Source organism: Gopherus flavomarginatus, chromosome 3 (genome assembly GCF_025201925.1).
Source record: "Gopherus flavomarginatus isolate rGopFla2 chromosome 3, rGopFla2.mat.asm, whole genome shotgun sequence".
Classification (NCBI taxonomy): Eukaryota; Metazoa; Chordata; order Testudines; family Testudinidae; genus Gopherus; species Gopherus flavomarginatus.
Genome location: NC_066619.1, coordinates 212,510,783 through 212,536,795, shown reverse-complemented (window position 1 = coordinate 212,536,795; position 26,013 = coordinate 212,510,783). Strand labels below are relative to the sequence as shown.

The 26,013-nt window shown below is 39.1% G+C and overlaps 1 protein-coding gene across 7 annotated transcripts in view; it reads right to left on the bottom strand.

Moving 5' to 3' along the window:
- Positions 1-3,695: 3,695 nt before the first annotated feature.
- The window catches only part of PALLD (palladin, cytoskeletal associated protein), a 338,972-nt gene continuing 316,654 nt past the window's right edge, over positions 3,696-26,013 (bottom strand). For 6 of the 7 annotated variants that reach the window (XM_050946163.1, XM_050946156.1, XM_050946158.1 and 3 more), the window contains 6 exons: positions 16,000-16,094; positions 13,153-13,285; positions 10,516-10,723; positions 8,809-8,974; positions 6,544-6,677; positions 3,696-5,354 (listed from right to left, as the gene is read on the bottom strand). In XM_050946163.1, coding sequence (XP_050802120.1) covers positions 5,182-5,354; positions 6,544-6,677; positions 8,809-8,974; positions 10,516-10,723; positions 13,153-13,285; positions 16,000-16,094 — 909 coding nt within the window. In that variant the 3' untranslated portion in view covers positions 3,696-5,181. Of the gene's footprint in view, positions 5,355-6,368; positions 6,420-6,543; positions 6,678-8,808; positions 8,975-10,515; positions 10,724-13,152; positions 13,286-15,999; positions 16,095-26,013 lie in introns of all 7 variants that reach the window. The other variant, XM_050946157.1, reaches the window with a different exon arrangement.

The window sequence follows — 26,013 nt, the reverse complement described above, 5'->3', positions numbered from 1 at the left end:
CATTTATGAGGTCATTTCCCTGCAGGTATTGATGCTTCTCAGTCTGCACTTCCTCCCTAGGAGTGCACTTGAGCCTTACTTAAAACCCTCAAATCTTCTAGTAGGAACATAGTGCAACATAATCAATTTATTTTGTCTTTGCACCTAACCTTTAAGTAATGCTTGCCTTATCCAAATTCTAGATTACAGATCCAAAGAATGGGTGTACTGTATGATATAGATTGTGAACTCCTTGTGTTCCAGGCGTATATCCTCTTCTTTGTATTGAACCATGACTGTTTAACTCACATGATAAACAGCAGAAGGGTGCTGAGGGGCAATGTTTGTTGCCATTTGAGAACTAGATTAATGTGGGCATATCCGTTTATCACAGGTGCAGAATGATCAAGAAGCAGTGAGTCTGGGTTATTGGTGCAGCTGTTCTTAACTGCAGCATGCAGAATGCCATAAAGGGTAGGAATTGATAGAAGGGGAAAATGCTGGATGATTAATCTAGTTGGATTACATGATTCCCTCCCCTCCCTAAGTGAGGCATACACATAGAAGCAGCATAGCCTATTATGACTTGGAGGCTGCACTGGTAGCAGATCCTCTTCTCAAACGGGGAGTCAGCACCCCACAGGGGATCGCGAGGTTATTACATGGAGGGTTGCGAGCTGTCAGCCTGTACCCTAAACCCTACTTGGCCTCTAGCATTTATAATGATGTTAAGTAGATTAAAATCTGTTTTAAGGGGGGTTCACACTCAGAGGCTTTCTGTGTGAAAGGGATCACCAGTACAAAAGTTTGAGAACCGCTGCTCTATTGAGTCAGGGGAAAGTTTAAGCCCCCATGAAGTACTGGGCACAAAGGCTGTTTACCTGGGCTGGAGGCAGAGATAAGATGTGTTTTTGAAAAATTGAGGTGTTCATTACCATACAAAGTGCGGAAAAAAGTTTAAAAGGTAATGTATCTGAAAAAGTTAAACATTTTAAAGCCGGGTATTCCCAAACTGTGCAGTGTGGTTCATTTGCCTTTGATCCAAGTAGCTGTGAAACATCATGAAGTGCTGGATGTTTGTTTCCAGCTGTTAAAAGTAGGTAAAACTCCTTTATAGATTATGTAAGCAACTGCTGTTGGTGCCACCAAGTTTTTTTAATCAAGTGAAGCTAGCTGGTCTGCAAGACACAATGTATTAACGTGTGGTCCATAGACTGAAAAAAACAAAAAACACATTCTATGTAAAATGAGTGGATTCAGCCACCTCATTCCTATTACTATTAATGGGAGGCTTCCCATAGCTCTTTGAAACTTTAGATGCAGCCGCCTTATGAAATAGTCTTGAATTGCTTTGTAGATATGCTTTAATGGAGGGGGTTTCTAACACACTAATTGCAGAGGACTTTAGACCAAAGAGTTCTCCACGGTCTCAAAATGGTGTGGAAGTACAGAAAGAACTGACAGGGATTTGAAGGGGATTTCAGATTCAAACAGTCCCTTTATGTGAGCAAGAGTCAGGCTAGCTGTAACCCTAATAACGTCAGATTTGTAGACATGAGGATTCTGTGAGACGAGTCGGAAAGAACTATATGAGAAGTTGTTGTGACCTTGTGTTAGATAAGTATGGAATGTAGATTATAGTCTAAATTGTGGTGGAGAATAAGATATCAGGATGACATATGTATAAACAAAATGCAGCTGTCACCCATTGTATGTAATTAAAGGTATAAATGCTTGCTGTAACTGTTTACCTGGAGAGAGACCTGTTTTGCTCTTTCCCTCCATGCAATTGCTAGAGAAAATAAAGTATCTGACTTGCTGCACCCAACCTGAGAGTGAGAACTCTGTTTTTCTCCAACAGTAACTAGTTACATTATCAATTATACTGAGAGTCACAGTTGGTAGCCTCAGTTGGGTGTAGTTGGCTTAGAAATTTAAATTTCCCTCCATAAAATGACCTTGATGAGTCAGTGAATTTCACATAGGTTTGTAGCCTTTGGGCAAGCACATATGTCTATCCCTGCTTATGCTACTGATTTATGCTTGAATGGAGAGGGTTTCAAGCACTGATTTATTTGTGCCCTGGTAAACCCACAACATCCTCAATGTTTACAGCACAGCCAAGTTTTTAATAACTAAAAAGTAAGGCTGTTTAAAAATAGTAAAGACCTGATTTTACTATCTGTACTAGGGATGTAAAAGGTTAACCGGGAAGCATTAGGCTTCCTGCTAACTGACTTTAACTGTTAATCCTGTCGTGCTGGCTGCAACCTTGGTTAACTGGTTAAACAATATTTACATCCCTAATTTGTGCATGGATATGTATGAAGAAAGTCAAGGATAGACATTTTGTCTGAGAAGCAAAGTATTTACATAAACTATTTTATGGGAGCTACTTTTAACACATCAATAGCAAACTAGAGGGACAAGCTGTTTTATAAAACAAGTACTCTGGTTCTCAAAAGCCCCATCAGATTTAATTTACTGTGCCAAATACAGATCTAGTAAGTAAGCAGGGGCAACACCATTGGTATCAATGACATTACTACCACTTATGTCAGGACTCTATGTTGCTGTGGGGTTAATTATATGGAACTGTTCCTAAATATAAACCAAATAGTAAATTAGAGCTGTACTGAATAATTTATTCTTTACATGGAGGGCAAAGTATTAACTTGCAACATATGGAGTACAACATTTTTTTTCTTCTTGGATTTAGTGTTTTGCAATTTAGAGTGAGGACTGTCTTTCTTTGTCCTTACACTAGGATAATGGTACGTTAAGGCAGCTAAAATCTCAGTAATACATATACTGTGCTATATAATGTGTTAGAAAATGTGGTGGTTTGGCAAACAATTCTGTGTACCTACTAAATAGGTTGTTGTTTTTTTTAATAGAAACATAATCAAGAACTGATCTGAATCACAAGATGGCCTCTATGACACAATTACAGTCTCTCTTCTACTCGGTAAGTACCATGGTTTGGGTATTATAGACAGTTCAAATGCAACAGTGTGTGCAGGATGAATGGAGATGCACATTGAATATGAAACATTTTTAAACTAAATTATTACGCTGTAATAAAAGGGTCCTCCCCACCCCTCCAGCAAAGGAGATTCCTTAAACCAACTCAGATTCTTTGAAGTTTCTAAGAAGGGTCACTTTATTTCCAGCTCACAATCCTAATCTCGTTGGTCATGTGATAAATTTCCAAATTCTATATTTGGATACCTTTATAGAAATAGCTAGCTATGACCACTTTTGCCCATGAAATGACAATTTTCTATTTGTGTAATATTTATTGATGCTAAACCCACATTATGTCAGCACAACAATCCAAAGTAATGATAGTACTTTTTTATAAATACAAATAAAAGGTGTCAAAATAATGATAGTTAAGCTAAACAAACAGTAAATTAGCAGTCAAGAAAAACTTGGCAAATAAGACATATGGAAATATCCTACCTATATTTTAGAGTAAAGTATGACAGACTGTATGATATTAATTTAGATAAGCAATGCCTGTAACTGTGGTCATAACCTGCACCAATCTGCATAGACTAGTACTATCTTCTGTGCTAAAGGTTAGTCACTAAAAAAAAAAAAGTTTGTTTGTATACTTACAAAGAGGTATGAAACAATATATGTATAGCAGTAATGCAAAATATATGGTAGTCCACAAACAATAAACTAATAATGGACTTGAATAACTGAGCTGAGAGAGATTTCAACACTTTTTATTATAAATAATGAAAGATAACCATATGTGCTTCATATAAGGAATACAGCATGTTCCTTTTATATCGAAGTACTCTCGTACCATCAATTTTTAGGCCCAATTAAAATTCTTCTGCCATCTCAACTAAACTAATTGGTTCAGAGTCAAAACTGCCTAGTACAGTAGACTAGGTAGAGTCCAGTTTGATGTGGAATTGCTTTGCATTCTGAAAGTAGCCTCTGTGCTAAAGTCTTCACCTACTGCATGCAGTCCCTAGCCACAGCATGGTTAGTCTGTTATCGTACACTAGGGAAGAAAACAAATATTTATCATTCACCATCTACATATGTTACCATAAGAAAATAATATTACGGCACTTCTATTTTTCTCCACCTTCATTCTACTAGCCTACCCCTTATGATATGTGTTTGTCATTTAAACTCTGATTGCAGACTCAGTCCATTTTTTCCACTTGCTCTACATTCCTAAAATCCTCATACATAGTCACAAGCTCTACACAGTCATAAATGTCCACTACATAAACTCCATAGCTTTCTGCTGATTTGGGAATTTTAAATATGTGAATGGCAGTGTTCTGTTAGTTTTCAGGATCTGTTTTAAAAAAACCAAACACTAAAAACATCCATAGTTTTTTCCCCCTCTCAACCTTTTTTGCTAACCTTATGTAGTAAAACTATACTGTTGGCGTTTTTCTTTCCCCCAAAAGTATCCCTTACTTGGGTGCTAGGATTTATAATCTATAGTAGTATATTATGCCTCATCTCTCATTATTTTGACTAGGTTCAATTTATTTATGCTTAAATTAGCCTTGTAGTATGTTTGTAAATAAGCCTTGTTGCTGGCAAAAAAAAAATAAAAATAAAAAAATCTTAAGGTGTCAGCCTTGCTATATAGCAGTGGCAGTTCTAACATTTTAAGGCATATATTTCCTTTCTCATTGCAGAGACAAGGTATTTGTTTCAGTTTTTCCTTCTCTTTTCCTTCCTGTTTTATTTTTACAATATTGCACTTGTTCTCTGTAGCTATCACTCTGCCTTGACATTTTTGAATTGTAAAAATATAACTAATAGCCTTAAATGAAACTTCTCACACCATTAATACCATGTAGCATCTACATCTTGCTTAGGAAGGCACTCTGTGATAAATACTGTACTGTTTACTGAACTGAACCCGATTTTTCAGAAATATTTTGGCCTTTATGAAAAAGGTTATTCATAAGAGTTCTAGCAATATAGGCATAAGGAACTGAACAGTGAATGTGATTTTCTGTGCAATGTGAACATTTCTATTAATCAGCTACCTATCTTAATTTGGTAGGAATAAGAAATATAGGGTTACGGTGGGGATTTTTGTACTTGAAGGTGTCTGGCTTTACATAAAGTGACATAGAAGTATCATTGGTCAAGGCAATGGCTTTCAGTGTTTCTGCTTTGAAAGAAAATGATGGATCTGGCAGCTCGGGTCTACAGGTCATCGCTCTCTACCAAGCCACACTGCAATGTCAGATGAACTGGGTTTGCTTCAGGCTGGAATGCTGCCTTGATGTCTAGTCCTTGGTCAGAAAGTGCTGCATATCGACTGGCTGAGGGACGCACCTTCTTTGGCTTGGTGCTTTGAGGTTGTTGTTGCCACTGAGCTACAGATTTGAAAAAAACAAATTAGGTTCACCCTTCTTAACTTAGACAACAGAAGTACTATACGCACACTCCTGTACTGTTCAGTTCTTTCTAAACTCCCGATAAATTCTTTCACTTGAATGGCTGGGAATTAGTAACTCTAGACTTTTTTACTTTATATACTGATTTACACAAGTCAACCCTGTTCTCTTCTTCACTGCTCTCACTTTGTCAGTGCCACTTAACCTGTGTTATGTCCTTACTGCACAAGAAAAGCCTGTAAATTGTTTGCCTCCACTATTTTGCTGTGTAACTCATCAGCTAAGCCTTCTCAACCACCTCCCATCCTTACTTCTGAAAGACCTGCAGTGTGACTACATTCCCACTGGCCAAGTACAAAATTTGCCATTGCTGCTCCCAAGATGTCCAGAAAAGTTACACCAGAATGCTGCAAGACATTCCTCCCTCCCAGGGGGAAAATACTAGGCCAGATTTTAATCTCCACTACTGTAATTGATCTTCAATGGAATTACTCCAGTAGGTGCCCAATGGAACAAATCAGATTCAGATTATCCTTGTACGCCTCTGCAATGTGGTGTGACAAAGCTAGGCAGAGTCCTGTTTGGATCTGCTGCTTTGTAACAATTACACCATCATCACCCCATTATTGTGTGAACTTAACAAGAATAAACATTTTGCTCAAAATGATAAACAGGTCAGATTACTGTCCAACATTATCTAAGTTTGGTTTAAGATCAGTTCACAATAGAGAAACTGTACTGGTCTAATTAAGTAGTAAACTACATCAGAATCTGCCATTGGCACCTGTCTCCAGCGTGTTTAGGTACTACTAATAAAGGTTAAAAGCTGATGCTAGCAGAGCATGGTAAGAAGGACCAAAAGAAAATGTCATGCTGCTCTCTAGAGTTACTGATAAGGATGCATGTGTAAATAAGCTAGCTGTAGTATTCCAAGCAAGTAAAGAAACAAGCATGCTTGGTTTGTGTAAGTATTTGAAAGGTGGTGAAGTATACTTTGACAGAGTATTTGCTGTCTTGATGAGGATCATTATTATTGTGAAGAAACTATAAACAAAAGAGAAAGAGATCAGTGTAAGCCTTTGTGGTATAAACTAAGGTTTTTAGAACTGCTGGTTTTTGGGTAGATTGGTTTAATTTAACTGCATATCTCAGAATAGAAGGCACTTACTATAAACATCAAGCCTGGCAGTGCAGGACACAATCCCAGCCTCATTCTTAGCTGACACAGTATACCAACCAGCATCTTCTTTTGTAGCTCCCTGAATAAGCAGGCAAATGTAGCCATGGTTATCCTGGTGCATACTAAATGGGGGATAAGAAAAAGTTATTAAAACTTAAATTACATAACAGCCACTGTGGACATGGTTTATTGTGTTTAAACATATTACAAACACAAATTTAAAGCAACAAATTTACAGATAGTAGATTATATTTCTTCTTGACCAACATGCAGCTCCCGCTAAAGGAATGAGAGAGATGTGCGCAGCAAGTGGAAAATGAATCTGAGCTTAATTTTTAAAACAAGTCAAGCTGCACAATTAACATCTGGCTAATATCTCAGTAACCAATCTTTTTCTTGTCCACAATTCAAGACACTACTTTAGAGCTCAGGTTTCAATTGCATTTCCAAGTCAAAATTTCAAAAAAGAAACTTTGAGGAAGAATAACAAATTTGACCTTTAAGGAATGAGACACAGATATTCATAGTTTTGAGAAAGTCATGTGCCTCATATTCCCCTTTTGTAGATGAAGACATTAATACTTCACAGGCCTCCTGTGAGGATTACTTCATGTTAAGAGCACATAATAAACACTCAGGGCTAGGTTCACAAAGAAGCCTCTAAAAAGTCACTGGGGTTCACGAAGCCTGAGTTCAATGCCTAGGTTTCCTATTCACAGACTTGTAGAATCCAAGGCCAGAAGGGACCAGTGTGCTCACGTAGTCTGTCCTCCTCCTGTATAGCGTACAGGCTCTAAGGGTTATTTGGGGAAGATCTGTCTTGCTTTAAAAATTGTCAGGGATGGAGAATTTACCACAGCCCTTGGTAAACTGTTCCAGTGACAACATGTACATCGTATTTCTAGTCTGGCTTTGTCTAGCTTCAACTTCCAGCCATTGGATTGAACATTTCCTTTCTGTTTAGATAGACGAGCCATTGTTAAATATTTGTTCCACAGTAGTACTTACAGACTGTACACAAGTCATCCCTTAGCTTTCCCCATATTAAGCTAAATAGCTTGAGCTCCTTGAGTCTGTCACTATAAGGCATGGCTTTTAATCCTTGTAGCTTGTCTCCAAAACTCTCTCCAATTTATCACTGGACAGCAAAACTGGATAATCCAGCAGCAGTCACACCAGTGTGAAGTACAGACGTAAAATAACATCTCTACTCCTATGTGAGATTCCCATTTATGCATCCTAGGATTGTCTTTAATTCTGTTGGTCACAGCATCACGGGGGAGCTCATGTTCAGCTGATTATCCACCACAGTTCTCAAATCTTTTTCAGGCATTGCTTCCTAAGATACTCACAGAATAGGGGACTATATTCTTTGTTTCCAGATGTATATGTTTACATATACATAATGAATGTGGGAGACAGTCACCTTGGAATGGGATTCATAGAAGCCACTGTCATAGGCACCTCCTGCTGCTTGAATCCTCAGCTACAAACCCTCTCTTAGCATTAGGCACCCATGCTGGATTGGGGTTGGGGAGGAGCAACCTCATACTCTCTAGCCCAGTGGTTAGAGCACTTGCCTGAAGGAAACATCTGGTTCAAGTCCCCCCCTCTACTTGAAGGGGAAAAGGGATTTGAACTGGGATCTGCTGCCTCCTAGGAGAGTGCTCTAACCATTGGGCTACTCTGACATGGGGCTCCTTCAGCCTCTGCTGTTGAATCCTTCCCACTATGAATAAATAATTAAATTCATTGGAGTAGGTACACGAGATACTGGCTCTCCCACATCCCAGTTGAGAACCCTCACCCCTAAGTTACAAGAGAGGTCATCCTCCTCCTACTCCCCTACTCATTTTGAGTAAGTCCCCCTATGAGTCTATGAGTTTACCTACAGGCTTGTGAATCTTCCCCTCATGTGTGAACCATTGGGACTTACGTGTTTGTATGTCTGCTATGGGGCAGCAGTGCTCATGCTCAGAGGCAGAAACAGAACTTTCACTGTAAAAATTTAAGCATAGAATGAGTTTAGGTGCCTGCAGGGTTTGGGGGTAGCTGTGTGGGGATTTTGTGAATCCCAGGATGGTCTGATTCTGGGATTTAGGTAGCTAAAGTGGCAGTTAGGCACCTTTAGTCCCTTTGTGAACCTTGCACTAAGTATTCTTACAACCTCATATCCCCTGAAGGTTATTTCAGTCATGATTTACTTTGATCTTTGTCAGTGAGATTAATTATATAATACTAAACTGCTCTAACCTCACTCTTTCAGTGTTGTAAGTAAGTGACTCATTCTCTTTCTTCCAAAATATCTGAGGATATGGCACCCCAGAGACTCGACACTCCAGTCGTACGGGATATCCATCAGCCACTCCTGTGTTCTGTAGCTTCTCTATAAACACAGGTGGCTTGTGTTCTTCCTTAGCTGTGAAAACACCAAAGAAATGGCAACAATATTTCCAGTGACAACATTCTATTACCATTCAGCCTCCATTGCAGTTATTCAGTTAAATGGTAGAAGATTTTAAACCACTACTTAGTGGCAGTAAACTTTAATTGCATTAGACCCGAACCTACTTCAGGCAAGTAAAACTTGTCCTGTCTATGACTGACTTTAATAGGAGAAAGATGGGTTCTAATAGAGCAGGGTGAAATGCTTAAATTCTCAGTTCAGCTGAACAAGGCCCACTCAGTATTGTCAAATGAAAGAGGCTTCCTTTTTTGGGATCCTGTGAAGTATGCCCATTAGCTGTCAAAATTGATCCCATGCAATTATTATTTGAGCTCCCTCTTAGTTTGGCAATCTAGTCTGGTTTGTGGTCTCCATTATTGCCTCAAGTGTACTTCAGACAAATGTAGTAGCATATCTTTTGGCTGATTGTGCACATACACAAAAGGAATTTGGAATAAAATTTCTTCCTTGCCCAGCTGACCATCAGCATATGCTCTGCACTTTGTCTAATTGTTCACTTATAAAATATTTTAACATAAATAGTGTCATTTCAACTTATTCCTCTTCCATATAGTCTTTTGAATGTCCTGTGACCATGGGCTCCAGGAGCTAATATGACCAACACCCCCACAAAATGCAAAACTAAAATACCCCACTAAAACAAGACAGTCCACTACTCCCTCCCCATCCTATTTTGTATAGATGCTTAGCCTGTGCTCCTCACCGTAGTATCTGAATGTTTTCCATTAGTGCATTAAGGGATGTGATTAACATCTGTCATATGATTTGTTTTCTCATACCCTCTCTGGAGGAAAGAGAACTTCACTTGATCCTTTTTAATGTTACCTTTTAGTTTCCTTGCTGTCCTACTGAGTTTCAAGCTCTCCTTCTCTCAATCAGCCTGATAGGCTGCTACATACCTATCAGATCCCCAAGCACTTGCTGTATCCCTGCAAAATACAGTGTTAATACTGGAGCTATTGCAAGGGGCTGGCTGAGTTATGTTTAGCACAGAACTCAAGAGACGGGGGCAAACTTAGCTAAATGTTTGGGCTCCATTGCTTTCCCAATGTCAACTGGTAATGACTATTCTGCTGGCTGCAGTGCCTGCTGGCCCTCTCTCTCTTCTCAGCATGTCCCCTATTCTTGAGTGACAAGTGGAACAGAGCCAGAGTTTTCTTCCTACCAGGAATATCTTCATCTGTCAGTTTAATGGCAGTTTTAGAGTCCCTCTGTGTTTCTGGAGGGGCACAAAGGGGTCAGAGCATTGACAAGGATCTGGTTCAAAGTAACAAATACAGTTATACATCTCTTTTCACATTTGTAAGCATGCACTATATGCATTTATTTGAACATATGACAGTTCAAACACTCACCTCCTTGAATTAATGAGATACCAATTTTAGTGGATAATAATTCCATCATCTTTCCTAGAGAACTTCAACTTACATTTTCAATATTTCATGTACGCCTCAAACAATTTTCAACACATAGTCTTAGCATGAAGAGATTACCTGCAACAATGAGCTCCAGGCTGAATGTGTTTTGACCAGCTCGATTGGTGGCAATGCACGTGTAGATTCCAGAATCCCTAGCTGTGACTGGCTCTATGATCAGAGAGTGTACACCGTTCTCACGCACCAACATTTTGTGAGAACTATCAGGACGAATTGGTCTTCCATTGAGTTGCCAGCTTAGATCTGGAGTTGGTAATCCACTGACCTTAAATATAAACAGAATGGAACAGAGTCTTAGCAATACAGAACAGTAGGTAACTCCTTATTTCATACCGCAGAGAAAAAGGAGGAATGTTTCTGCAAGAAAATTTGTGTGTATGACAAAATACAATGAACCAAATGTTGCCCTCGGTTACACACAGGAGTGCAACTGGGTCAAATTACACCTTGTACAACGCCATAAGTTTCAGTGGGATCCCAGGTATGACTAAGTAGATTTCAGCATTAAAATATATTTTGAATCTAAGTAACAAAGTAATAGATTACAGAACAAAAGATTGGATATCACCTGTCATCTTTGTGGAATGTTGCCCTTGATTCTGAATGAGAAAAGAAACTTTCAGAATTCTTTTCTTGTGGGAAATTTACAGATAAAGGATGACAACTGGTTTGTGAATCAATTCTTCCTTCAAAAAACAAACCCATTGGTAATCTGTTATTGAACTCCAAATTCCATTCCAGTTATGTATTGCTTATTATAGATAGACAATGCCATCAACAGAACTTTGGATTCAGATGGTTTGAACCATCGAAAGTGTTAAAAGATGTTTCATCCACAATACATACTACTTAGAAAAATAAGAGTAAGATATTGTATTATGAGAAACTAATTGTTTAAAAGTAAACAGCTGATGTCTGAATTTTAATTAATTATCTTATACAAAGTCATAAGTCTCTCTACCAAGCTAAGTTTTGGTCCTACCTTTGTAAGATTTCAAACAGACCAAAATGGGCTAAAAGGATTGGTTGCCAACAAGCATTGTGTGTTTGTTAGATTCACATCTCTGTTCACATGGACATGCATGTCCAGTTTACACAACTCAGTTGTAGAAGTCATTCTCTCTGAGCTAAGAGAGTGGCCCAAAGTCCCTCTTTCCACTCAATGTTTAGGCCCTCATTCAGTCTCTTTGAGTGTCCATTTTCCTTTTACTAGCAGAGTCACGTCACATGAGTACAACAGAGAATTGATCCTTAAGCTGTGCACTGGAAAGATCATTTGGCCTTTGTTTTTATCATAACAGGATGTATGGAGGTAATATTCTCAACTAACACATGAAAAGGGGTTAGGAGAATAACACTATGGTAGTGCTGCTATTGGAGGGAAAAGATTATCTCCTTTCATGCTTAGAACCAAATCAAGGTGAACTGGTTCACTGAAATGTGTGCAACTGGACAAGAAACTTTCTTAAAAAGGAAGAAATGATTGAAACAATCTGTAATTTACAAAGGAATACTTTACAATGACACTAATTTATATAAGTTTTTAACCTCTGGGACCTTCAGGGTGAAAGCCACTACAGAGGGATGAATCAGATCAGGCTAGATGCTATCTAGCAGTAGTTCTCTCCACTAGCCATTCTGTTCATTCATGTTTATTTTTCTTAACAGGGCAGGTGACCTGTGTAGGAAGTGTGTCTCTCTTTTTCTATATACATAGGCACGTATACATAGAGAGTAGCAGGTTGAAAGTAAGTGTTACAAAGGGAAGATGTTAAATTTAATGCTTTAATGCGTGCTTGAGAAAAAGAGCAGAAACTTCAAATTACCGTGTGTACTTAGAGCAAATTATATCGGTGAAACTTGCTGTCTCACTCTTATTTAAAAAGGGCTACTGAAGTTGGTTAGGGTAATATTTTATATATAATATATACTATGTGGCGAAGAATGTCCATTGGAGCATTCAAAGTCACAGTCATTGCTTATGTAGGATCTACAACTTGTGAGTTTTAGTTACTGCAGAGAGAGCACACACTGATAGACTAATATTATTCTCAGAGCTGTGCTTACTGACTTCTTGTTTAAAACTAAGGGGTGGAAAAAAGAAGATTATTCCTATTAGTGAGTTGCCCTTCCCTGTCAGCACAGGGCTCAATGGCTGCTCATCATAGGAGTGGATTCTGTTGCAGTCTATTAGCCAGGAAGGAACTTGTGCCATGAGTACAGCAAGGTGGCATTAACCTGTAGTCACTAACTGACTTGCATTCCTTCCAATAAACTGAAGTACGTTTAGTCATGGTTTTCATGGACCTCAACAGCCAGCTGTGGGCTGTAGGAAATGCTGTGACTCACCTTCACCTTTTGGATAAATCAATAATACAAACTCACATGTCTGAAATTTTGTCAAATTACTTATTTTGTCACTTAACTTTCAAGCTGGCTTTATTCTAAGAAAAGAAATACTGAGAGTCTTCTTTACATCTTAGCCCCTCCTTCCCCCCTCCACAAAGGTGGGCCCCAATAAGAGGCTTTGCCAAAGGCCAAGTCTGCATCCTGCGTTTAATTCTGCATCCCTTGGGTACCTAGAATTCCCAGTGAAATCAGAGGTGCATGAGTATTACAGGATACAGCTGAATTTGAACAGAGTTCCCCCTCTGGTTCAACAGAAACACTAATTTAAACAAACTTGATACTTGCCTTGCAGTCCATTCTGCAGAGTTTTCCTTCTTGAACAATCAAGTCTCCAGGAGCCTGCAGGAAATGAGGTCGGAAGAATCGTTCCTGAATTGGTTCATTTTCATCGCCACTGTCCCTTGATCGAGATCGAGGTCTTAAAATAATATATGAAATACATTTGTTTATCAGGCATTTCCCCATGTTTTCTGATGAAGTTGAAGAACCAAATTCAGATCTCAGACTGGTATAAATCTAGATTAACTCCATTGGATCCCATTGTAATAATTCCATATTTACACCAGCATAACAGAGCAGAATTTGGCTCAAAAATCAACTAAATATGACTCTCTATATTTATTAATTTGATTCAGTCTACATTTTGTAGCAAAGATATGAAGTAAAAAATTATCTCATTCACAATGAATGACTTACCTAACATGGTAGTTTGTTTATATACATAGTAATATGTTTTAGTTTTCATTTATTCTGTGAAAGAAAATGTACAAGAATTTTGGCAATACTTTATATTTACAGCCACAACTCTGCTTTAGTCTTCGTACATCCGAAACCCTCTCTATTACTGATTAAGCCAGAAAATCTGTACTGTCAATAATTACATTTAAGAAAATAGTAGAAGCTAACGACTATCTCAATTTACAAATATATTAGGTTCCACATTATATTTTCCATTATTATCTTATTCGTTACTACTTAAAGACATTTATTTTACATTTCATTAATGTGAATTAAATTTTGTTCATCTGTTCTGGATTGTTCTTCACTAAACAGTTATCTCTCTGTGATATTTATAATCATTTCCAAAGCAACTCATTGTGCTGTAAGAAGAATGAGAATTTAGCTCATAAGCAACACACACTAAAGAACAAAAGATCTTGTGACATTCAACTGTTCTTGGTAAAAATAAAAGGACATGGGAAGAAAAATGCAGAAAATATGACCAATCTGCAGATTTCCTCCACCCAAAATACAGTTTTCTGTAATTTCTGTGATCAGCAGTTCTTGGCCATTAATTTATTGTACCCTTGTCTGTGGCTAACCAGTTCCTTTTCAATTGAAAGTAACAATATTTCCATTATATAAGTAATTTATTTAGCAAAAAATTCTCTTTGCAATCTCTGTAAAGTCCTACTTTACTTAGTAAATTTAAAAATATATAATTAAAACTGAGATTTATGGCCAGTTTCTGTCCTCTGCTACAATCTTGGCAGCTCCAATGAATTCATTTCTTCTATGGCCAAACTCTGCCCACGGTGACACCCTACTGCAACAAACTAGGACTGCTCAACTGTAACTGAAGTCATTTGGCTAATAATATTTGCATGGCTCTAAAAGTGAAATTCTGCCTTCAGTTAGCATGTACTAGGAGTTTATTTTGCATATCAACCTTCATATCTGTTTCCATTTGTTTTTGTCTAGGAGAAATACAAATATTTTTGGACAGGCTCAAAAACCAAAGAGAGCTCTTTTAAAGAACATAGCCAGACTGATCTCTTGCTTGATGTTCTCTGTTTCTTCTTTTCCTCTTTTCTTTCCCGCTCACTCATCTGCATGTTCCCGTCTCCCTAAATTTTAAGTGCCCCTCCCCCAGCCGTTCCAAAAGGCTTTTACACTGTCTTCTCTAGAAGTTAGTGACCTGCAGGCTCCTTGCAGCTCTGATCCACAATTGCTAGTGGCAGCTCTTCCTGTCACAGATTAATAAGAGGCTTTTAATTGCAAAGGTGCTGATTCAGTGCAACGAGGGATATTGAATATCAACCTACTGATGAATCAGTGGCTGTGCAGTCCTGGAATAGCTCCTCCACTGCATGTACTATGCAAAATGGACATAAAACTAGCTTTTGTGGGCTTAGTGGCCTAATGACAGTGTGCAACACACTGCTGTGGAAAGGGTTTGAATTTAGGCCTGGAACTTTATGGAGGCAGTTTGCATAGCACTAGGTGAGGGTGGGTGAGAAGTGCTTTTCAACATTCGAGTGACCGCCTTTTGGCCAACTCATGAGCGAGGCTTATGAGACCAGAGAAAAATGCATCACAGGCCTCCTTGTCCAGAAATAAGGATCAGGTCACATGAAGAATTCTGAGAAAGGAGGAAATAAAGTGGAGAAATAGGGTGGGGGATCTGAGAATCATCCTCATAAACAACTGACCACGGTTTTATCAGGACTTTCTAGTATCTAATTTAATATTTAGCAGGGCTCTGTTTTCCATGCAGTATTTGTACCATATATACTTCCTCAGTTGCTAATTGTTCATGTGAGCAACAAAATCCATTAATTTCATCCTGAATGTAGTAATTAGTGCTATCTACACTCTGTGTTGTAATTGGCAGCTGATGGCAAGATACTGCAGTGGGCATAACCAATGAACAGAACGAATATATGCCACCACAGCAAACACTTGAACTGGGACCCTCTACTTGGTTAACCAAACTGGAAGAATTCTTTCATTGTCCTAGCTGCATATACTGTGATGGTTAGGGTGACCTAGCTACATCGCACAGGGCATGACATTTTTCATATGAATTGGAATGATGTAGCTAGGTTGATCTAAGTTTTAGGTGTAGACCAGGACTAGGACAAGATGCAGCAAGTGAACATGGCAAACAAGAAAGCGAGGGAGGACAAGGGTTAAAAAACTAAGATCACATGGTTGCATAAGTTGCCTGTTTTACATCTCATGGCTCCAAAAGTTATAGGGATTTTTGGATACAAGAGAAGATTAGGTTTCTTCCTGTGTGCCATACTGCACATATACTTTCTTCCCAACTCTCTAAACTTGCCAGCAGCTTTGTGCAAAATATGTTTAGCAGCTGCAGTGATGAATGTGTAAAGAAAACATCTATGGTACCTTCTGATATGAGGCTGGCTAGGGGGTGTTCGAGGACTCCGTCCTCTCTGATTGACAGCCTGAACCATCAGCCTTCCGGTACAGCTTATTCTGCCCTGTTACAAACATTGAGGTGGGGAAAAAATACAAATTATTTTATTAAAAATAAACAATTTTAACAGAATAGATTTTCCCCAAAACACTAAACAAACATGTTAATAAATGTCCAGAGCCTGAAGTTCACTTGTTGGTACCAAATTTTACAGATGCCTTGCTTTCAAAATCTTTTCTTGCATAAAAAGGCAGTTCCTATCAGAGTTAGTTAACATGCCAACTGCCAACAACGTTTTTACAGCTAGCAATCCAACTCTGAACACACCAAAGCAGCTCTGTGGTTACAAAAAATGATCAATAAAAAGTTACAAGCGCTACTTTATTATATCCTACAAAGTTATCCTTTCAAAAGGGGAACATTTCTGCACTATCTGGAACACAGGTTGTACAGATAGCAGTGAGGTACCTATTGCCAGTAGAATAAAGTAGTTAGACATATTGCCATTTCCATTTATGCTGCTAAATGGTCCAGCTGCTGACTGTGCTCCCACTGATGGACCATTTAGTAATGCTGCTGACTGTTCTGACCATCAGCATAACATTCACATTGATTCTTAGTTATCCAGTAGTAAAATTATCCATCTGCTCCGCTGACTATAAGTCACACCCAAAATATACCTAACAAACTTTATACACAGAGCTAAGAGCTTGTGGCAGCTCAGTCATTGTTTTGTTTGCACCACTGATGTCTTCACATACAGAAAAGAAGTTGTATTGCATAAAATCAGAAAGCAGGAGAAAAAAAAGCAGTTACCTTGAAATACAATTATTGATAGATAATATGTATACGTGCTGCTTTACAAAATGTACCACACAAGGAATTTTATTTCCAGTACTCATGAAGCAACATCTGTGTGAGAAAGGTTGTTACCAGTAAAAAATATGGATTTCTGGACAGCTGTCTGCAGATTTCACAGCACAGTGGGAAATCTAGATGTTGGAGTGTCCATTCAGCTTCGCTAAACAGAGGTAAATAGCTGTTTGGGCTCCGCCATAGATGGGAGGAAAACAGGATTTCAAAGTAACCAGAAAGTTTCTAAGTTTTTGAAAGATTTTAGTTCACTAAAGAATAGAATACATATTTGTGCATTTCAAGTTTTTTTTGTTGATTGTATTAAAAGCCGATTCTCCACCAGTGTCTACTATCTTTAACAAGACCCCTAAGCACTAAGTATCTGCTTATCCGAGTTAACAGAAATTGCTGAAATTTCTCACAGACCTCACATAAATATATTTGTTTGGTCCAGTGGATAAACATTAGTGTTCCCAACTACCAAACAAGAGACTGCTGATGTTTCAGCAGATACCAGCATCCGGCCAGGATAAGGATCGGACTATCACTGACACAGTAAATTAGGTGATAACGGTAAGACATAACTTACTCCTTTCCCTCTGAAATATCTGTAGAATTGCAGGTTACAAAAGAGTAGTGCAAGGGGAGAAACCTCAAGTTCTTCCAGACAGAAGGGCAGGATTTCATATATCTTAGGAGGGATAGTTCCTGCTGTGGGGCTTCTAAGGCCTAGGCCACCACCTTCCTGGACTTTTTCTCAAGACACTGCTGGTGTGGACACCCAAATGGAGTGCTAGAAATCATATCATTGGGAATATCTGTGCTATTCCAACATCTTTCTTGTGCAGTAAACATGGTACATAGCATCCATTATGATGTTAAAAGTGTGTGATATTCCTTTTACATTTCTAATAGTTGTATGAGCTGTGACAGATTTGGAGGTGCCCTGTGATAATTAATGAATACAGTATGTTAGTCTGGTTATTGGGGTGTTTTTGTAGGATTGAGTTAAACCAAACAGGAGTCTATCTGGAAAAATGGCAGGAAAGAGACCTCCACCTCAGGATAAGCCACTATACCAGGGCCTCCTTGGCCCTGCTTCTGTCTCTGTCTACCAACCACACAGAGACCCTGGTGCTGGTCCAACACCCTGTGCAGTTTATTTATAATTGAGTCCCACTATCTTCACAGCATACCAAGCGCCTTTACAAGCAGAGGGAGAGCAATCTCTCTCTCACTGCCTGCTTCTTTCCTTTTCACTTCCTTCCTGTGCCTATTTGTGGGATCTGGCTAATGGCTTAATTAGCCTTACTGCCTTGCCCCACCCACAAATTTGGCACAGGTCTGCCTCATCAGCTCCAGAGTGCTGACTTCATACCTAGCACTCTGTCACAGCCACCCTTTCAGCAAACACTTGAAAGTTGTTAAAGGACAATACCAGAATCACTGGCTCTGAGTACTCGTTTGATCTGCTGCTGAGCCTACAGGACTTGTTTTGACAAGATAGGTCAAAGCCTGGGGACACAGAAGAACAAAAGAACTATAGCATGGTTTAAAAAGAACCCCTTCTCCAGAGAGGGGCTGTAGTTGTTTGGGAGATCACAGACATATGTGTAGACAATTTTAAAAAATCCTTTTCCTCTTACGCTTTATTCCTACTACCAAAATAATGCCTTTGTTTTAAGAAAGCTTTCTGATCACTATATACACCAGGAGTGTCAGGGCAAAACTGGGAGGCAAGATCAAATCACTATCTTAGATGCTTATATACAAATGTGAGAAGTATGGGTAATAATCAGGAAGAACTGGAAGTGCTAATACATAAATACAACTATGACATTGTTGGTATCACCGAAACTTGTTGGGATAATACACACGATTGGAATGTTGGTATGGATGGGTACAGCTTGCTCAGGAAGGATAGACAGGGGAAAAAGGGAGGAGGTGTTGCCTTATATATTAAAAATGTACACACTTGGACTGAAGTGGAGATGGACATAGGAGACAGAAGTGTTGAGAGTCTCTGGGTTAGGCTAAAAGGGGTAGAAAACAAGGGTGATGTCATGCTAGGAGTCTACTACAGGCCACCTAACCAGGTGGAAGAGGTGGATGAGGCTTTTTTTAAACAACTAACAAAATCATCCAAAGCCCAAGATTTGGTGGTGATGGGGGACTTCAGCTATCCAGATTGTATGTTGGGAAAATAACACAGGGGGCACAGACTATCCAATAAGTTCTTGAGCTGTATTGCAGACAACTTTTTATTTCAGACGGTTGAAAAAGCTACTGGGGGAGGCTGTTCTAGATTTGATTTTAACAAATAGGGAGGCACTCGTTGAGAATTTAAAAGTGGAAGGCAGCTTGCGTGAAAGAGATCATGAAATCATAGAGTTCACAATTCTAAGGAAGGGTAGAAGGGAGTACAGCAAAATAGAGACAATGGATTTCAGGAAGGCAGATTTTGGTAAGCTCAGAGAGCTGATAGGTAAGGTCCCATGGGAATCAAGACTGAGGGGAAAAACAATTGAGGAGAATTGGCAGTTTTTCAAAGGGACACTATTAAAGGCCCAAAAGCAAGCTATTCCGCTGGGTAGGAAAGACAGACCACCTTGGCTTAACCATGAGATCTTGCGTGATCTAAAAAATAAAAAGTCATATAAAAAATGGAAACTAGGAGAAATTACAAAGGATGAATGTAGGCAAACAACACAGGAATGCAGGGGCAAGATTAGAAAGGCAAAGGCACAAAATGAGCTCAAACTAGCTACAGGAATAAAGGGAAACAAGACAACTTTTTATCAATACATTAGAAGCAAGAGGAAGACCAAGGACAGGGTAGGCCCACTGCTCAGTGAGGAGGGAGAAACGGTAACAGGAAACTTGGAAATGGCAGAGATGCTTAATGACTTCTTTGTTTCGGTCTTCACTGAAGTCTGAAGGAATGCCTAATATAGTGAATGCTAATGGAAAGGGGGTAGGTTTAGAAGATAAAATAAAAAAGCAAACAGGTTAAACATCACTTAGAAAAGTTAGATGCCTGCAAGTCACCAGGGCCTGATGAAATGCATCCTAGAATACTCAAGGAGCTAATAGAGGAGGTATCTGAGCCTCTAGCTATTATCTTTGGAAAGTCATGGGAGACGGGAGAGATTCTGGGAGACTGGAAAAGGGCAAATATAGTGCCCATCTATAAAAAGGGAAATAAAAACGACCCAGGAAACTCCAGAACAGTTAGTTTAACTTCTGTGCCAGGGAAGATAATGGAGCAAGTAATTAAGGAAATCATCTGCAAACACTTGGAAGGTGGTAGGTGATAGGGAATAGCCAGCATGGATTTGTAAAGAACAAATCATGTCAAACCAATCTGATAGCTTTCTTTGATAGGATAATGAGTCTTGTGGATAAGGGAGAAGCGGTGGATGTGGTATACCTAGACTTTAGTAAGGCATTTGATACATTCTCACATGATATTCTTATCAATAAACTGGGCAAATACAACTTAGATGGGGCTACTATAAGGTGGGTGCATAACTGGCTGGATAACTGTACTCAGAATAGTTAATGATTCCCAATCCTGCTGGAAAGTTATAACAAGTAGGTTACTGCAGGGGTCTGTTTTGGGACCAGCTCTGTTCAATATCTTCATCAATGACTTAGATATTGGCATAGAAAGTACGCTTATTAAGCTTGCAGATGATACCAAACTGGGAGGGATTGCAACTGCTTTGGAGGACAGGGTCATAATTCAAAATGATTTGGACAAATTGGAAAAATGATCTGAGGTAAACAGGATGAAGTTTAATAAAGACAAATGCAAAGTGCTCCACTTTGGAAGGAACAATCAGTTTCACACATACAGAATGGGAAGAGATTGTCTAGGAAGGAGTATGGCAGAAAGGGATCTAGGAGTTATAGTGGATCACAAGCTAAATATGAGTCAACAGTGTGATGCTGTTGCAAAAAAAGCAAACATGAGGATACAGAGAAGAGCAACAAGAATGATTAAAGATCTAGAGAACATGACCTATGAAGGAAGGCTGAAAGAATTGGGTTTGTTTAGTTTGGAAAATAGAAAACAGAGGGGACATGATAGCAGTTTTCAGGTATATAAAAGGGTGTCATAAGGAGGAGGGAGAAAACTTGTTCATCTTAGCCTCTAAAGATAGAACAAGAAGCAATGGGCTTAAACTGCAACAAGGGAGGGTTAGGTTGGACATAAGGAAAAAGTTCCTAACTGTCAGGGTGGTTAAACACTGGAATAAATTGCCTAAGAGGCTGTGGAATCTCCATCTCTGGAGATATTTAAGAGTAGGTTAGATAAATGTCTATCAGGGATGGTCTAGATAGTATTTGGTCCTGCCATGAGGGCAGGGGACTGGACCTGATGACCTCTCGAGGTCCCTTCCAGTCCTAGAATCTGAAAACCACTGGTCACAGATTCCCAAAGGAAAAAAACTGCAGGCATATGAGCCCTGTTGGACCTGCTGGATAAGAATGGTCGATACACTGGGCACTGTAGACCAGGAGCCAATATAAAAGTGAGAGAATTGTAGAATTCAATCGAGAAATGGCAGAAGCACAAGGCCTGACACCTGAGGGGGTCCGCTCAGAGACCAGAAAGGGGACAGAGGTGCAGCCAGCCCTGCAACCATGATAAGAAGTCACCAGGAGCAGATGATATTCACCCAAGAGTTCCAATGAAACTCAAATGTGAAATTGCAGAACTACTAACTGTAGTCTGTAACCTATCATTTAAATCAGCTTTTGTACAAAATGACTGGAGGATAGCCAATGTGATGCCAATTTTTAAAAAGGGCTCCAGAGGTGATCCCGGGCAATTACAGGCCAGGAAGCCTGACTTCAGTACTGGGAAAACTGGGTGAAACTATAGTAAAGAACAAAATTGTCAGACACATAGATGAACATAATTTGTTGGGGAAGAGTCAACATGTTTTTTGTAAAGGAAAATCATGCCTCACCAAGCTACTAGAATTCTTTGAGTGGGTCAACAAGCATGTGGGCAAAGGGGATCCAGTGAATATAGTGTACGTAGATGATTTTCAGAAAGCCTTTAACAAGGTTGTTCACCAAGGCTCTTCAGCAAAGTAAGCTATAATGGGATATGAGAGAAGGTCCTCTCATGGATCAGTAACTGGTTAAAAGATAATGGCTAGGAATAAATGGTGAGTTTTCATAATGGAGAGATGGTCTGTACTGGGACCAGTCCTATTCAACATATTCATAAATGATCTGGAAAAAGGAGTTAACAGTGTGAGGTGGCAAAATTTGCATGGGATATACAACTACTCAAGATAGTTAAGTCTCAAGCAGACTGCAAAGAACTACAAAAGAATCTCACAAAACTGGGCAACAAGATGGAAGATGAAATTCAGTGTTGATAAATGCAATGTAATGCACGCTGGAAAACATAATCTGAACTATATATATAAAATGAGGGGGGGCTAAATTAGCTGTTACCACTCAAGAAAGAGATCTTGGAGTCATCGTGGATAGTTCTCTGAAAACATCCACTCAATATGCAGCAACAGTCAAAAAAGTGAATGTTGGGAATCATTAAGAAAGGGATAGATAATAAGACAGAAAATATCAGATTACTTCTATATAAATCCATACTATGTCCGCATCTCAAATATTGCGTGCAGATGTGGTCACCCCATCTCAAAAAAGATATATTGGAATTGGAAAAGGTTCAGAAAAGGTCAACAAAAGTTATTAGGGGTATGGAACGGCTGCCTTATGAGGAGAGATTAATAAGAGTGGGATTTTTCAGCTTGAAAAATAGACAACTAAAGAGGGATATGACAGAGGTCTATAAAATCATGACTGGTGTGGAGAAAGTAAATAAGTGTTATATACTCATAACACAAGAACTAGGAGTCACCAAATAAAATTAATAGGCAGGAATTTTAAAACAAAAGGAAGTATTTCTTCACACAATGCACAGTCAACCTGTGGAACTCCTTGCCAGAGGATGTTGTGAAGGCCAAGACTACAACAAGGTTCAAAAAAGAACTAGAGAGGTTCATGGAGGATAGGTCCATCAATGGCTATTAGCCAGGATGGGCTGGGATGATGTCCCTAGCCTCTGTTTGCCAGAAGCTAGGAATGGGCAATAGGGGATGGATCACATGAGGATTACCTGTTCTGTTCATTCTCTCTTGGGCACCTGGCATTGGCCACTGTCAGAAGACAGGACAGTGTGCTAGATAGACCTTTGGTCTGACCCAGTATGGCCATTCTTATGTTATAAGCATGTTTTCTTCCTGTCATAACCACAGGTAAAGATTCTGCCTTACACTATGCACAGCAATAAAACAAAGTGTAATGTTGCTAATGCAAACCAGCTTCATTCTTGTGATTGTAATTTCATTTGTGTTATATACACAGCAAGCTCACTGCTAATTTTTCTTGTTTTGACCTGTTGGTAAACAGTTGGCTATGTAATAACTGTAGAACTTGTTTTGTCTTCTTGAGTGCCTGAAATACCTGACAAAAAGCTCACATTTTATTAGAACATTTGATTTAATCCAAACAAGCAGTGAATTCCTATGTCCATTACAAAAGGCCACAATGAAGTCAGCACATACAGCGTTGTTTTTAGAAGCAAATTTGCAAAACAACAATTTTGTATTTTAAACAAATGGCTTTGATTAGTGTATGGGACTGAGCTACAGAGTCTAGATCTCAAATCCAACCACACCAAACCAAAATTATGCAGGTCAGACCAGATTATAATAGTTCCTTGTGGCCTTTGAATCCATGAAAATTTGGACAGGTTTAAATATGGGATTTTGGTTCATCCCATGGTTAGGTATGAGCTACATATGTGGTAGAGTGGTTGAGTTGTATCAAATCCCTCTCAGTTTTATTACACAGGATGAATCTGTATTTTAAAAGTTATTTCTGTTGTTCTAATATTGCAGTGTTTGCACTCTTTGGCTGTATTCTAAATTAGCGCTCCTTGAAAAACACTAAATATTTTCCATGGAACATTTTGAACAGAAAAAATTATTTAATTCAAAATTTTTCCATGGAAATTTTCAACAAAATAACTCAAATGAGAATTTTTAATTCTTTCAGTTTCCCCCTCCTCTTTCTCTTACCTTCTATTTTTCAGTGGAAAATAGGACAAAGGGGGAAAACAAACAACAAACAAAAGTTCTAATCAAAACTAAATGAAAATGTTTATTTTGACCTGATTTTTTGAAAAATCAAAATATTCTGAAAGAAACTATTTTTCAGGAGGGGAATAATTTCTTTTTAAAAGTCATATTTTTGTTAAAGAAAAATTTTGATGACCATTTTCTACCTGCTGTTAGGTAACTGGAGCATATACAATACATAATATACTCATCAGCTAATAAAGACAATCAAGTGATAGTTCAGGCTCACACTACATGCTTTGTGCATATTGTTTTGAGAAGAAGACACCACAGAAGATGGTAAGAACAGAGAATTTGTTTAACTGTAGTTATCAGCTGTGAGTGCGTTGTGGTGTAATGATAACAACAAAACTGTTTTTTAGTTATTTTCATTTTCGTAGGTTGTAATTCATCAAGAATTGAGAACAGAGTATTTGTAGAAGGTAACTTCTATTTGAGGCAGTTTTTAAAAAAATATGTTATGTTTCTGAAACTCATGTAAATGCTTTTGACATGTGTTATTAACTTCATAAAACAAATATTTCTGGCAGAAAAATGCATTATTAAAAAAAAATATATTAGCGCAAATTTAATGCTCCTGAAAAATCATGGATCAGGTGCCCTAAAGAGTGAAGTTATCTTTATCTATTGAATAACTACCACATGGGCAGCAGTAGTGCCAAGCATCCCTGCATCAGTTTGCAGATGTACCTGAACTTTGGGCTCCATGCTCATGTCTCTAGTAACATAGGTAATAAAAGGTACCAACCGCAATGTGGGCAGCCACTCACTAGGAACTGGATGGACTCCCCTAACAAAATTTCACATCGGTCACTAAATAGCTCTCAAAGAGCAATGAACTTTTAATTACTGCAGAGATTTGAATTGGAGAGCTAGAGGTGAAAGTCTCTGTATCCTCAATCCTCTGACCCGTTTAGTCCACCAGACAAATACCTGTGTTACAATAAGTTACTGCATATGGTCTGTGAAAATGCTGAGTTATAAGACTATATAAACATCTGGAACCAGTAAGCCTCTGTTTTAGGCACTAGTATACATTACCTTTTTGCTTGTGGGTAGATAATTAACTAATTTCAAGCTAAATTTACTGGGATGTAGATGCAAGAGGGCATCCAGAAAGGGAAATTTAAAGGACTGGAAAGAATCTAGAATGGAAGACACTAACAGGAGGGTTAGGGAACTGGACAGTTTATAGAACTGGGAAGTGAAGAAACCATCAGTGAGGCATGATCTAGGACAAGATGGCCTAGAAAGTGGAGGGAAGATGATAGCAACAGAGGAAGGATTGGGGATGGCCAGTCAGATAGTCAGGGGGCACCTGATTGCTACTTCACATTACAAAAGAGTGAAGGAGAGAGACACAGTAAAAGGAGGAAGAAAAACAGGAAAGAGCGAGAAGGTAAGGACCCACACCCACACTTACTGGCATAGGTAGGAGGCTAGCTGTTGGGAGGTTACCAATATGCGTAAAGCAATGTTGAATGGGATAAAACACACAAAGGTGAGTTATTAGAGAATTTGCAAAACAAAGTGTTAGACCCCCAAGTTGGGCCCCAGGGCCAGACAGCAGGTGCTCCGGCCTCCACCCCCCAACGGAATTTTCCCCCAGCCCCCAGAACTGCCACTGATCACATAGCTGCTCAGAAAGCAGAACTTGTAACAGGAAACAGCACTTTGCGGTCGGCCGACCTGAGGAGGGGAAGTTCCCCTCACGACGGTTGCTTCCTGGGTAGAGATGCTGGGGCCCGATTGCCTCCCTTGTATGGGCATGAGCCACTCGCGACCCCGCAATTGGCTTATCATAAATTATGACGAAAAATTCGTTATATATTCCTGACCCCCTCCTGGGGACGGGCGGAGAGAGAACTCGAATTCCCGTCGAACCGTATCCAGGCTTGATCAACCTGAAGCTCTCTCCTGGCTCACGCGTTTCCCAGAGCCTGA